The following is a 14,429-nucleotide window of genomic DNA, read 5'->3' on the forward strand; positions in this document are numbered from 1 at the left end:
TGTTAACGACCCTGGACTCCCACATGGCCAGTCATGGTTCCCACATGGACCTGGTGGCTTCCTTTCTCACTTTCCCTCTCTTTCTCTCTCTTACTCTCTCTCTGGTCAAATTAAACTAAATAAATAAATAAAGTTAAATTTAAAATATAATTTAAAAACAAAGAGTATGGGTTAAAGAGTATGAGTTAAATAGATATATCCAATTGTCAAAATGTAAATGTTGTTTGCACATTTTAATAAATTTAAATTTTATCTCAAAAACAAAGAACTGTAAGAAATCATTAAACAGACTTCAGAATATACAAAAGTGTAAGTAAAACAGAGACCAGCAGGTGGCGTAGTGGTTATGTCGCTGGACTCCCACATGGCTGATTGTGGTTTGAGTCTCGGACCTAAAGGCTTGAAATTCATGTAGGGTGTGTGTGCGCATGTGGTCAGAACCCCAGGAGGAAAACAGAGAAGGGACTGCAGCATGGTCATCCTCCCTGAGGTGTGATTTCTCATCTTCTGTCTCTCCAGCGAGCACACATACTCTATAGCAAAAATCTCTCTCTAAAAAAATGGATAAATAAAATAGGATAAATAAATAGAGATATTGATAATTATTAACACTAGATGACAGGTACAAGGGTGTTCATGATCCTACTCTGTTTACTTTATATAGTTGAAATTTTTAATAAAAAATTAAAAATTTAAGTAAAGGGGGGGCTGACAGGTTGTGTGGTGGTTAAGGGCACTTGACTCCCACATGGCTGACTATGGTTTGAGTCCCAGACCTGGCAGCTTGCTTCCTCACTTTCCACCTCTCTCTCTGTCCCATTCTGGTCAAATTAAAATAAAGTTAAATAAAATGATTATTTTTAAAAATTTAAATAGAAGGTAGAACCAGGGTATGAACTCAAAACAGATATCAGAACCAAGATTGCTAACCATTATCCTCTTCCTCCTCAGTTTTATGGAGAATAGTTTAATTGAAAATAATTGTGAAAATAATTATTCCATTCAAATAAATGTAGCTATGAAACTTAGCAGAATACAAACTTCTAATGCATTTTAAAAGGAGAGAGAGAGAATGAGAGAGACTTTAGAAAAATAGCATCTAAATGCAAATTATTGGCTTTGTTTGGATGTCTCTAACAAACTAACTGTAACAATCTTTATGAGATAATTAGCAAAATGTAATAATCCACTGAGTATTAGATAATAGTAAGAAACGATTTGTTTTTACACGTGTGATAATATTTTTATAAGGAGTCCTTATCATTTGTAGGTACACATTGAATGGAGTAGAGATGAAATGATATAATGTCTAAGATTTGCTTCTTTTTTAAAAAAGATTTATTGAATTTTACTTGTTATTTAATAAGTGAGAAAGCAAGCCACCAGGTCCAGGACTTGAACGGTAATCGTCCAACGCCTCAACCACCAAGCCATCTGCTAGCCCCAGATTTGCATCTAATATAACTGGGAGAGGGTAGAAATATAAAATAAACATGACTGTAATGTGATTATGACTCAAGTCAGATGAAAAATACACTAGGATTTATTATATGATCTTCCCTGCTTTGGTACATTGCTTTTGTCCATTGTAAAGACAAAAAAAAAAAAAATTTTTTCTGACATCTTTCTTGATTATCTGACAAATGTGGCCTTACAATGAAATTTAATCCTTCACATGGATATGATAATTTCTATTCTGGGTAACTTAAAGCCAAGGTTCTTTTTTTTCTTGTTAGATTTTTGCCGTAGGGCATATGCACTGGCTAGAAAGTGAGTAAGAAATCATCCCCTATTGGGGTTGACCACGCTGTATTCCCTCCTCCTCCATTCTTCTGAGATTCTGGGCACACATGCACACACACCTGGTGTGATTTTTCAAGCCGCCAAGTCTGAGACTCAAACCGCAGCTGGCCACGTGGATATCCAGTGCTTTAACCATCATGCCACCTGCTGGCCCCATCAAGGTTCTATCTTTAATCCTCTTTCCCAGTACTCGCATACTCACAGAACACACACTGAACTTAAAACTACTCATAGCACACACACAGAACTTAGAACTGTACTGTGCAATATTAATATATCCACTTTTCTCACACTTCTAATTTCTTTCACTATGCTAAACTTGTTTAATTTCCAGGCAAATGTATATCGCTGTTTTAAAAGGAGACAAACATGGACTAGTACAGTATTAGCTGAATCCTCTCACTAGTGAACAGTTCAACAGGAATCACTTACAGCCCCAAGGTACAAACCTGAAATGGGCAGTGAGCTCCATGTGGGAACGCAGTGTCTGATAGCAGGCCACACACTTAACTTGAAATGGAACATCTTTACACAGAGAGATCAAAAGTTTCTTTGCAAAAGATGGAAATGATATTGGATGTGCTATTCCCTTATCATCTGGAAGATAAAATAAACTGTAATTTGCAAAGTCATTTAAATACAGAGTAACCCAATCTTCCCCCTCCTTGCTTCTCTCAACATCTTTTAAAGTGCAAGTAGATATGTCATGTAATAAATATCTAAAGGAAGCCACTTGCTAGCTTAAATATGAAGACTATCTTACACTCCAACTAAAATTTGAGTTTCAAATTTAAAGAAATACCCAACTTCCCAGATATCACAGATATAAAACATTATCCTGAATAAATGCTTCTTCTCACATCCTCTTCACACCTCAAAATAAATAAATAAACCTTACTCATAAGTACAAATAAATACTGGGCATTAAAAAAAATACAGATAAAATCTTTTTGTTCTCATGATTCTAAAACTACTATTAGGATAATATTAAACTCAAGAATATTCTGAAAAGTATGGTAAATCACCAAAAATTAAAATAAAGCAGTTTAATAATTTTGAGCAGAATAAAGTATTAACATACCACCCAGTTTAAAATTTGGATGGAAATGATTCTTTCCAGACATATGCTTCAAGCACTCGTCCTTGCTGTTAAAAAGGAGAAAGCAACTGGGACATGCAAAACACTGAATAACCTGAGGAAGAAGGTTGTTGCTATGTCCATCGTCTGTGGCTTCCTAAAATATAAAGCAAAGCTGGATTATATACAGCTCAAGTCAATTTATATATTTTCCCAATACTTACTTATTTGGAATGCTTGGTATCATTTTTTTTTTTTTTTAAAGATTTTGTAATTGGGCACATGCACTCACTGGAGAAAGAGAAACGAAAAGCGAGAAATCATCCCCCAAGGGGACAGTTACACTGCAAACCCTTCTCCTCCTCCTCCACTCAGGATTTTGGGTATACACAGACATGCAACTGGCATGAGTTTCCAGTCACCGGGTCTGGGACTCAAATTGCGATTGACCCTATGGGAATCCAGTGCCTTAACCACTATGCCATACCTGCTGGCCCCTTCTCTATCAATTAAAAAAAAATTTTTTTTAAAGAATTATTTGTTTTTAATTTGGCCAAAGAGAGACAGAGAAAGTGAGAAAGCAAGCCACCAGGTCTGGAACTCAAACCATAATCAACCATGAGGGAGTCCAATATGTTAACAGTGCCACTTGCTGGCCCCTTCTGCATAAATTTTTAATATGAAAACTTATCTTCCCAGAGAGTGAATTATGAACCATACCTTTTATCAAAAGTGAGCTCCCATATGTAAAATTTTTTTATTTTTTTTCCTCAGAAATAAATTATGGCCATCTATGAAAATAAATACACAAGTACAAATTGCTTTCCATTTATCTTCCATTTTTCACAAACACACTCATCTGTATTATTACATAAAAGCAAGGACATCACATATGGTTTGCTTTGTTCATTCTACCCTGCAATATTAGAGGATTTCAAATGGTTCACGGGAAAAAACTAGAATTAAAGTAGGAGTTTTCTGTGTTGACAAAAAAAATTGAAATCCGTACATAGTTTTTTTTTTTTTTTTTACCATATGAATTTTTCATGAACTTTATGAGGATTCCTGGTATAATTGATATTTACCAATACCAATACATTATTCTTTATTTTCTTTATGCTGGAACGGTAATCGTCCAACGCCTCAACCACCAAGCCATCTGCTAGCCCCAGATTTGCATCTAATATAACTGGGAGAGGGTAGAAATATAAAATAAACATGACTGTAATGTGATTATGACTCAAGTCAGATGAAAAATACACTAGGATTTATTATATGATCTTCCCTGCTTTGGTACATTGCTTTTGTCCATTGTAAAGACAAAAAAAAAAAAAATTTTTTCTGACATCTTTCTTGATTATCTGACAAATGTGGCCTTACAATGAAATTTAATCCTTCACATGGATATGATAATTTCTATTCTGGGTAACTTAAAGCCAAGGTTCTTTTTTTTCTTGTTAGATTTTTGCCGTAGGGCATATGCACTGGCTAGAAAGTGAGTAAGAAATCATCCCCTATTGGGGTTGACCACGCTGTATTCCCTCCTCCTCCATTCTTCTGAGATTCTGGGCACACATGCACACACACCTGGTGTGATTTTTCAAGCCGCCAAGTCTGAGACTCAAACCGCAGCTGGCCACGTGGATATCCAGTGCTTTAACCATCATGCCACCTGCTGGCCCCATCAAGGTTCTATCTTTAATCCTCTTTCCCAGTACTCGCATACTCACAGAACACACACTGAACTTAAAACTACTCATAGCACACACACAGAACTTAGAACTGTACTGTGCAATATTAATATATCCACTTTTCTCACACTTCTAATTTCTTTCACTATGCTAAACTTGTTTAATTTCCAGGCAAATGTATATCGCTGTTTTAAAAGGAGACAAACATGGACTAGTACAGTATTAGCTGAATCCTCTCACTAGTGAACAGTTCAACAGGAATCACTTACAGCCCCAAGGTACAAACCTGAAATGGGCAGTGAGCTCCATGTGGGAACGCAGTGTCTGATAGCAGGCCACACACTTAACTTGAAATGGAACATCTTTACACAGAGAGATCAAAAGTTTCTTTGCAAAAGATGGAAATGATATTGGATGTGCTATTCCCTTATCATCTGGAAGATAAAATAAACTGTAATTTGCAAAGTCATTTAAATACAGAGTAACCCAATCTTCCCCCTCCTTGCTTCTCTCAACATCTTTTAAAGTGCAAGTAGATATGTCATGTAATAAATATCTAAAGGAAGCCACTTGCTAGCTTAAATATGAAGACTATCTTACACTCCAACTAAAATTTGAGTTTCAAATTTAAAGAAATACCCAACTTCCCAGATATCACAGATATAAAACATTATCCTGAATAAATGCTTCTTCTCACATCCTCTTCACACCTCAAAATAAATAAATAAACCTTACTCATAAGTACAAATAAATACTGGGCATTAAAAAAAATACAGATAAAATCTTTTTGTTCTCATGATTCTAAAACTACTATTAGGATAATATTAAACTCAAGAATATTCTGAAAAGTATGGTAAATCACCAAAAATTAAAATAAAGCAGTTTAATAATTTTGAGCAGAATAAAGTATTAACATACCACCCAGTTTAAAATTTGGATGGAAATGATTCTTTCCAGACATATGCTTCAAGCACTCGTCCTTGCTGTTAAAAAGGAGAAAGCAACTGGGACATGCAAAACACTGAATAACCTGAGGAAGAAGGTTGTTGCTATGTCCATCGTCTGTGGCTTCCTAAAATATAAAGCAAAGCTGGATTATATACAGCTCAAGTCAATTTATATATTTTCCCAATACTTACTTATTTGGAATGCTTGGTATCATTTTTTTTTTTTTTTAAAGATTTTGTAATTGGGCACATGCACTCACTGGAGAAAGAGAAACGAAAAGCGAGAAATCATCCCCCAAGGGGACAGTTACACTGCAAACCCTTCTCCTCCTCCTCCACTCAGGATTTTGGGTATACACAGACATGCAACTGGCATGAGTTTCCAGTCACCGGGTCTGGGACTCAAATTGCGATTGACCCTATGGGAATCCAGTGCCTTAACCACTATGCCATACCTGCTGGCCCCTTCTCTATCAATTAAAAAAAAATTTTTTTTAAAGAATTATTTGTTTTTAATTTGGCCAAAGAGAGACAGAGAAAGTGAGAAAGCAAGCCACCAGGTCTGGAACTCAAACCATAATCAACCATGAGGGAGTCCAATATGTTAACAGTGCCACTTGCTGGCCCCTTCTGCATAAATTTTTAATATGAAAACTTATCTTCCCAGAGAGTGAATTATGAACCATACCTTTTATCAAAAGTGAGCTCCCATATGTAAAATTTTTTTATTTTTTTTCCTCAGAAATAAATTATGGCCATCTATGAAAATAAATACACAAGTACAAATTGCTTTCCATTTATCTTCCATTTTTCACAAACACACTCATCTGTATTATTACATAAAAGCAAGGACATCACATATGGTTTGCTTTGTTCATTCTACCCTGCAATATTAGAGGATTTCAAATGGTTCACGGGAAAAAACTAGAATTAAAGTAGGAGTTTTCTGTGTTGACAAAAAAAATTGAAATCCGTACATAGTTTTTTTTTTTTTTTTTACCATATGAATTTTTCATGAACTTTATGAGGATTCCTGGTATAATTGATATTTACCAATACCAATACATTATTCTTTATTTTCTTTATGCTGAACTATTATAAATATATACAGAAGTAAACATAAAAGAAGGAATCTTTCTCTTATCAAATATTATCTTAGAAATTCGTTCTGCCTGTTAAGTTTCCTAATTCTTCTATAACTAAAATCTACTATAACTAAATGGTATCTACTATATCTACATGGTATCTACTATAACTAAAATCCAAAATGGTGTAGTCCTAATTCATGATTCTTTTTCTGAAAAGAATTACTTTATTTCATTCACTCATTTATTCATTTATTTAACCAGAGAAGAGAAGGGGAGAGAGAGAGAGAGAAAGCAAGCCACCAGGTCCAAGACCCAAACCTTGGCAGGCCATGTGGGAGTCTAGTGCCCTTAACCACCCCACCACCTGCCAGCCCCCTAATTCATGCTTCTTCTTTTTTTTTTTTTAAGCGAGAAATCACCCCCCGGGGGGATGGCCATGCTGCAATCCCTTCTCCTCCATTCTCTTCTCGGGATCTTGGGCATGGACACACACGCACCTGGCGTGAGTTTAAGCCTGCGGGTCTGGGACTCGAACTGCGGTCGACTCCATGGGAGTCCAACAACATAGTCATTACGCTAACTGCTGGTCCCATGCTTCTTTAAGGTTGATAACTACTCTGTAGTATGGATCTATTACAATTCAGAATTTTTTTTTTTTCAATTTATGGTAGAGAATAGGTCCATGTAAGAGACTGAGGATGGAAGGGAGAAGAGAGAGGGGAAGGAAAGGAGGGAGAGGGGGCACCCTCAACAGGTCTCATCATACCATAAATCCCTTTCCATAGCTCTGTAGCTCCTCAAGACCTTAGGTATGCATGATTTTATTCATCATTATATTATTTTTTTAATTATTTATTTAATTTTATTCATTCATTCATTTTAATTTGACCAGAGACAGACACAGAAAGGGAGGGAGGGAAAGTGAGAAAGCAAGCCACCAAGTCCAGGACTCAAACCGGGGTCGGCCATGTGGGAGTGTCTAGCGCCTTAACCACCATGCCACTTGCTGGCCTCCATACCCAGTGCTTTCTGGCTAACCTGGGAATCCAAACCTGTGATAAGCCCTGTGGCTTCCAACACTGTGGTTCAGTTCATTACTGATTACACTATCCTAGGGAACCCAACCATCCATTCCTTTTTTTTTTCTTTAAACAGAGATTTTTGCTATAGGTCATGTGCATTCACCAGAGAGACTGAACGTGAGAAATCACCCCATGGGAGGGCTGGCCATACCACAGTCCCTTCTCTTCCATTCTTCTCTTGAGATTCTAGGCACACATGCACACACGCCCGGTATGAGTTTTAAGCCTCCAGGTCCGGGACTCAAACCCTGGTTGACCATGTGGGAGTCCAGTGATGTAACCATTATACCATCTACTGATCCCTCAATCATTCATTTCTAAGGTTTTTTAATTTGGGTTTCCCCCCTTCCTATTATAAACGATGTTGTATATATTCAAGGATATATATATATATATATCCTTATTTGTAGGTACTTTTTTCCCCTCTTTATCAGAAGTGCTCATTTAGGGTTAAAGGATACAAATATTTGAATATTAAAAGATACAATGTGATTACTTTTCAAAAAGACTCTACCAATTCACTATCACTGAATAAGTCTAGCAGGAATAGATAGTAGGTCACCAGAAAAGTCATGACCTGTTTTTCTATGCAAAAATGTGCCATGAATTTCCAGACAACCAAACAGTATGGATCATTTTTGTTTTTGTCTGTCTGGCAGATAAAATACTCATTGTTACTTTAATTTGCATCTCCTTTCTGTGAGCTTGATCACTTATTCATTCATCTGTTGGCTATCTGTGAATTTCTTACTTGTATCCTACCTTTTTCTTCTTTTGTGCTAGAGCACACCATGTGTACTGGCCACAGAGACAGAAAGGGAGAGGAGAAAGCACCGCCCCATTGGGGAATGGTCATACTGCAATCCTTTTTCCTCCATCTCTTCCTCCATTTCGAACTATTAGACACATGTAAACATGCCCTGCATGTTTCTCAAGATGCTATGTCTAGGAATCAAGTGGTATAGTAGGCCCGCAGTTGGTCATGTGAGATATGGCTAACTTAACACCAGGCCATGGAGCTGTCCCAGCTTTATTTTTCATTTGTTTTCTTTTCTCCTTCTGGTCAACTTCTCTTAAGAAAAATTCTCTGTGTCATCCTATTTTGCAACAATTTCTCCAAACATGTGTCTATGAACTTTGTTTAAAGTCAGTTTTTAAATTTTGTTATAAATATTTACATCTTTTCTAGCATCTAAACTATTTTTAAGATTTTTAAATTTTATGCATTATCATCATTATTTGTCAATTTGACCAGAGAGAATGAGAGAAGGAAAGTGAGAAAGCAAGCTGCCAGGTCTGGGACTTGAACCACAGTCGGCCATGTAGGAGTCCAGCACCTTAACCATCATGCCATCTGCTGGCCTTCTAGCATCTAAATTCTAAACTTGGGTGAGAGTCTCCTCTATCCTAAACTGGAAACTACAAAAAAAGTATATACAGTCATCCCTAGTATCAAGGGAATTTTTTCTAGGACACCTTGCAGATTCCAAAATCTGTGGATGTTCAGATCCTTTATATAACACAAAATATTTGCATATAAACTACGTACATCTTCCTGTATACTTTAAATCATCTCTGGATTACATATAATACCTAATACATTGTAACTGCCATGCAAGTAGTTGTTGTACAGTACTGGTTTTTCCTGTGTGTTATTTTTTATTGCTGCATTGTTTTTTCCTCAAAATATTTTTTAAAAGATTTATTTGATTTTATTCATCATTATATTATTTTAAAAATTTGACCAGAGAGAGAGGAAAAGTGAGAAAGCAAGCTCCAGGTCCAGGACTCAAATCATTCAACCATGTGGAAGTCCAGCACTTTAACCATCACACCACTAGCCAACCCCATTTTCCCTAAATATTTTCAATCTGTGGTTGGCTGAATCCATGGATACAGAACCCATGGATATAAAGGGCTGATATAAAGTATTTATATGTTTATGTATATATGTGTATTCTTATTAAATCTAACAACCCCAGGGCCAGTAGTTCACGTGGTTGTTGAGGCACTAGATCCTGCATGGCTGACTGCACAGATTGAATCCTGGATCCATCAGTTTAAAAATCATGCCGAACATATAGGTGCATGCCCAAAACTCCCAGAGGAGAATAGAGAAGGCACCGCCACGTGGCCTTTTCCTCTCTCTCTCTCTTTCTAGCAAGTGTATGTGACCTATAGCAAAAAATAAAGAGGAGGGGAAAAAAAAAGAAGTACCATTCTCATTATTTACAAATGAGAAAATTGGGCGAGGAAAAAAAAGAGAAAGTTGAGATTTAGATAAATCCAACTTACTACTCTCCCCACAAACAATACCCCTAGAAGAGACACACCTATCAAATCCAACTTCATATTTTTGGTTATGAATCCTATGCTCTTTTCACTGTTCCACCCCTCTCCACTCCTGTTTTAATTTGGTTAAGTGTCACAAAGAAGAAATAACACCCAGGAAGACATTTTGGATACTAATTAGAAGGTTCTAAATAATAAAACCAATAAAGGCATTTAATAACCAATTTATACAAGTTTCTCCTACTTGAAGACCTCTAAATTAAGTAAAATCATTTTTAGTTTCTGAGTTACACATGAATTCAATATAATGCTTATTTGTACAATGGAAACAAAATGTGACTCTGTAAAATTTTATTTGAATTTACCTCTTTTTTTAAATTGAGACATTTTTGTTATAGGGTGCATATGCTCACCAGAGAGCCAGAGAGATAGACAAAAAGAGAGAAATTATCCCCCCAGGGGGGATGGCCATACCACAACCCCTCCTCCTCCACCCTCATCTCGGGATTTTGGGCATTCATGCACACATGCCCAGCATGTGTTTCAAGATGCTGGGTCCAGGACTCGAACTGCAGTAGATCATACGGGAGTCCTGTACCTTAACCACCACACTACTTGCTATCCCTGGAATATACTGTTACAAAAGTATGAAATATTTCCAAATGCCTTCTACAAATTGGGGGAAAGAATGGGAAATAGGATGTTTGAAAGAATGGGAAATAGGATGTTTGAAGTTAAAGTACTTAATCCCTTTTATTCTATTTGTGTTTACATTAAAATAAACTATACCACACAAATGTATGTATCTAAAAAGTAGAATGAAGGCTAGCAAGCGGCATGGTGGTTAAGGTGTTGGACTCTCACATAGTCAACTACAGTTCTAGTCCTGGACCAAGCAGCTTAAAATCAGGCGGGGGGGAGGGGCGGGGAGCAGCAGATGACATAGCGGTTATGTCGCTGGACTCTCACATGGCCATTACCTAAGTCAAACTCTTTTCTCATCTCAAAGCTAAATTACTGCAAAAGCCACTTAAAATGGTCTCCTCATCCACATCTTTGAATCTACTCTCAACACTACTATCATTCTAATATACTCAGTCTCTTTGATATCCCTGAAATATATTATAGTTAGGGATTGAGTTCTATTATTAAAAGTTCTAACTCTAAGGTATAAAGCACTTATTAAATCATGTCATTGTTCTATAATAGTTCTTTCTTGCCAATATCAAGTTTAAAATTAAGTATTTTCGAATGACCCAATATATGCACTGATTCAACAAATATTTAATCAATTCAGTTTCTAATACATTGCTGTTTTTTAAAAAGAATTATTTTATTTATTCATTCATTTTTTAAAATTTGAACAGAGAGATACACAGAGAGAGAGAGATACAGAGAGAGACAGAGAGAGACAGAGGGAAAGTGAAAAAGCAAGCCACCAGGTCCAGGACTCAAACAGTGGTTGACTATGTGGGAGTGTCCAGTGCCTTAACCACCATGCCACCTGCTAGACCCCCTTTTGCTGTTTTTAATCGCAAAACGATTTAGACACTTAATTTCATATAAAATAATTATCTGTAAAAATGAAATAGTAAAAACCTACATGTCAAAATGTTAACAGGCAGACCAGCAGGTGGCATGGTAGTTGAGGTGCCAGAGTCCCATATGACCAACCACAGTTTGAGTCCCCAACCTGGCAGCTTCCTTTCTCAGTTTCACATTTTTTTTTCCTCTCTCTCTCTCTCTCTCTCTGGTGAGCACATGTGCCCTACAGCAAATTAAATAATAATAAATAAAATTAAATAATTCTTTAAAAATTTTAACAGGAGTTATCTAAGTGAGATTAAAGGTGATTTCTAATCTTCTTTTAAATATTGTTTTTCCACAATAAACATATACTACATTTGCAATATAAATAAGTCATAAAAGATATCCACTATCCCAAATATGGTAAAAATCTATTAGCATTCATGGATTTGCACAGTCGTGAATCAACTCACATCCTTCTAAATACTAGTTCTCCCACTTAATACTAGAGATCAAGAAGTAGCTGTTGCTTATTACACTGCTCCAACATTTCCATAGGCAGTTAGTTAAAGGTTAAAGATAGTGAACTTAAGAATAGACTTCTCGGGACCAGCAATTGGCAAAATGGCTATGTCGCTGCATTCCCATGTGGTCTACCGCGGTTTGAGTCCTGGACCCAGTGGCTTAAACTCATGCCAGACACCATTCTCAAGATCCCAAGAGGAGAATGGAGGAGAAGGGAGTGATTTCTTGCTTTCTGTCTGTGTCTGTCTTTCTGGTGAGCACACATGCCCTATAGCAAAAAACAAACAAACAAACAAACCAAAAAAACAAACCCTCTCCAAAAAAAAAGAATAGAGTTCTCAGGACCTGTAGATGGCATAATGGCTACGTTGCTGGATTCCCATGTAGTCAACCGTGGTTTGAGTCCCTGACCAGGCAGCTTAAAATTCATGCTAGCTGAGTGTGCATGCATGTCCAAAATCCCAAGAGGAAAATGGAGAAGGGATTGCAGCATGGCCATCCCCCTAGGGGGTGAATTCTCACTTTCTGTACCTCTGTCTCTCTGGTGAGGGCTTGTGCCCTACAGCAAAAAATCTGTCTTGAAAAAAAAAAAAAAAAAAAAAGAAGAATAGAGTTCTGGGGACCAGCAGATAGTGTAGCAGTTATATAGCTGGACTCCCACATTCTGAGTCCTGGACCCAGTGGCTTGAAACTCATATCCAGTACATCTGCTTGCCCAAGATCCACAAAGGAGAATGTAAGGAAGGGATTGTGATGTGGTCATCTTCCACAGGAGGTGATTTTTTACTTTCATTCTCTGTGTCTTTCTCCCTCCAGTGAGTACACGCACACTAAGGCAAAAACCTCTTTATAAAAAGAATAGAGTTCTAGTTCTCATAACATCCAACTCAAGAGTATCTTGAACAAGATGATTTAATTTCATTGAGCAACTTCACAAACAGAAGGGTTTCAGTGATCATCTTTAGGACTGCTGGCTATTAGCTAATAAGCTTACCTGTCCACAATAACTTAATACACTAAATAATTTTATTTTCAATAGAAAATCACTACTGATTCTTATGTGCATCACCAGTGACTGAAAGCTGGAGAAGCTGGAAAAACATACACTTAACTCCATGATATCTAGAAAAATACTCCTTAACTTAGGACATGTTCTTACCTTAGCAAAAAGGTGATCTCTATACTGCTGTTGAGTAATAAATTTTTTAGAACATACTACACAAGCAAAGCAACTGATGAAAGGTCCATGGAGTGTAATTGTTGGATCACATGGAGAGTGATCAAACCTATTCGGCGAAAGAAAGGTAACATTAGAAAAATCCACAGTCTAGGGAAAAACTATGCTTTTCATTTGTGATGCTAATCACATACACACGTGCATTCAGAATATTATACTTCTCTAATAAAATATTAAATAATAATCTTACTATGTAAGAAATATCAAGTGGTTCCCATGTACCAGACAATCCCCAAGGACCAACAACTCAAGATCTCATAAAAGAAGTTAAGATTGGGGCTGGCAGATGGCATGGAGGTTAAGGGCACTGGACTTCCACATGGCCGACCATGGTTCAAGTCCTGGACCTGGTGGTTTACTTTCTCACTTCCCTTCTCTCTCTCTTTCTGTTCCTCTCTGGTTAAACTAAAATTAAGTAAGTAAGTAAATAAAAAAGTAAAAGTAAATAAAATAATTCTTAAAAGGAAAAAAAAAAGTACTTAAGATCCAAAGCAACATATTTAAGCATTTCTTCCCAAACTTGCAAGCTTCCAGCTTGAAAATTTTAAGACCATAATCATTTCCTTCTTGCCCTGATTACTGTAAGACTCACAAATAAATTTAAATGAACCACTGCAATAATAATCTTTTTTTTTTATATTTGCTAATTTTACTTTCTTTTTTGGATTGTTTGCATGTCTATCTTAACATGTTTAAGAGTTCTTCTCCCTCTTTTTTTTTTTAATTTAAATTTATTTGTTTACGTTCATTCACTGTACATCATTACAGCATACAAAATGAGATTTTCCATCCAGAGTACACTGTATATTGTCTCAATCAAGCACATCAACATACATGTTATTGTCAACAAATAATTTTCCATTTCTTGTTTCCTGTATGTTTTGCTTCCCTCCCCCATCCTTGATTCCCTATCTCTTACCCTCAGCCATCTCCCACTCTCTTCCCACACTGTCTCTGGTATCTAAGTTTACTTTCTATACTGTTTTCCCCCCATTTTTTATTGAATTATTAAAGATCTTAATTAATCAAAATGTTTTCATAGCAAACACAGCTGATATATACATTTCCATGAACACAAGTCTAACTTTAGGCATCCTATAAAGTATCACCTAGCTGGGGCTATATATCTTTAATTTTTTTTTTTTTCTGAAACTTTTCT

The 14,429-nt window shown here is 36.5% G+C and overlaps 1 protein-coding gene across 6 annotated transcripts in view; it reads right to left on the reverse strand.

Annotated features, from left to right (window-relative positions):
* ZNF451 (zinc finger protein 451) overlaps positions 1-14,429 on the reverse strand; it is an 88,709-nt gene that overhangs the window by 26,026 nt on the left and 48,254 nt on the right. For all 6 annotated transcript variants that reach the window (XM_014588048.2, XM_027772134.1, XM_006149180.3 and 3 more), the window contains 3 exons: positions 13,193-13,319; positions 5,491-5,644; positions 4,859-5,006 (listed from right to left, as the gene is read on the reverse strand). In XM_014588048.2, the coding sequence (XP_014443534.1) occupies positions 4,859-5,006; positions 5,491-5,644; positions 13,193-13,319 (429 nt within the window). The remainder of the gene's footprint in view (positions 1-4,858; positions 5,007-5,490; positions 5,645-13,192; positions 13,320-14,429) is intronic.

The sequence above is a fragment of the Tupaia chinensis genome, unplaced genomic scaffold (assembly GCF_000334495.1).
Source record: "Tupaia chinensis unplaced genomic scaffold, TupChi_1.0 Scaffold000256_1, whole genome shotgun sequence".
Classification (NCBI taxonomy): Eukaryota; Metazoa; Chordata; class Mammalia; order Scandentia; family Tupaiidae; genus Tupaia; species Tupaia belangeri.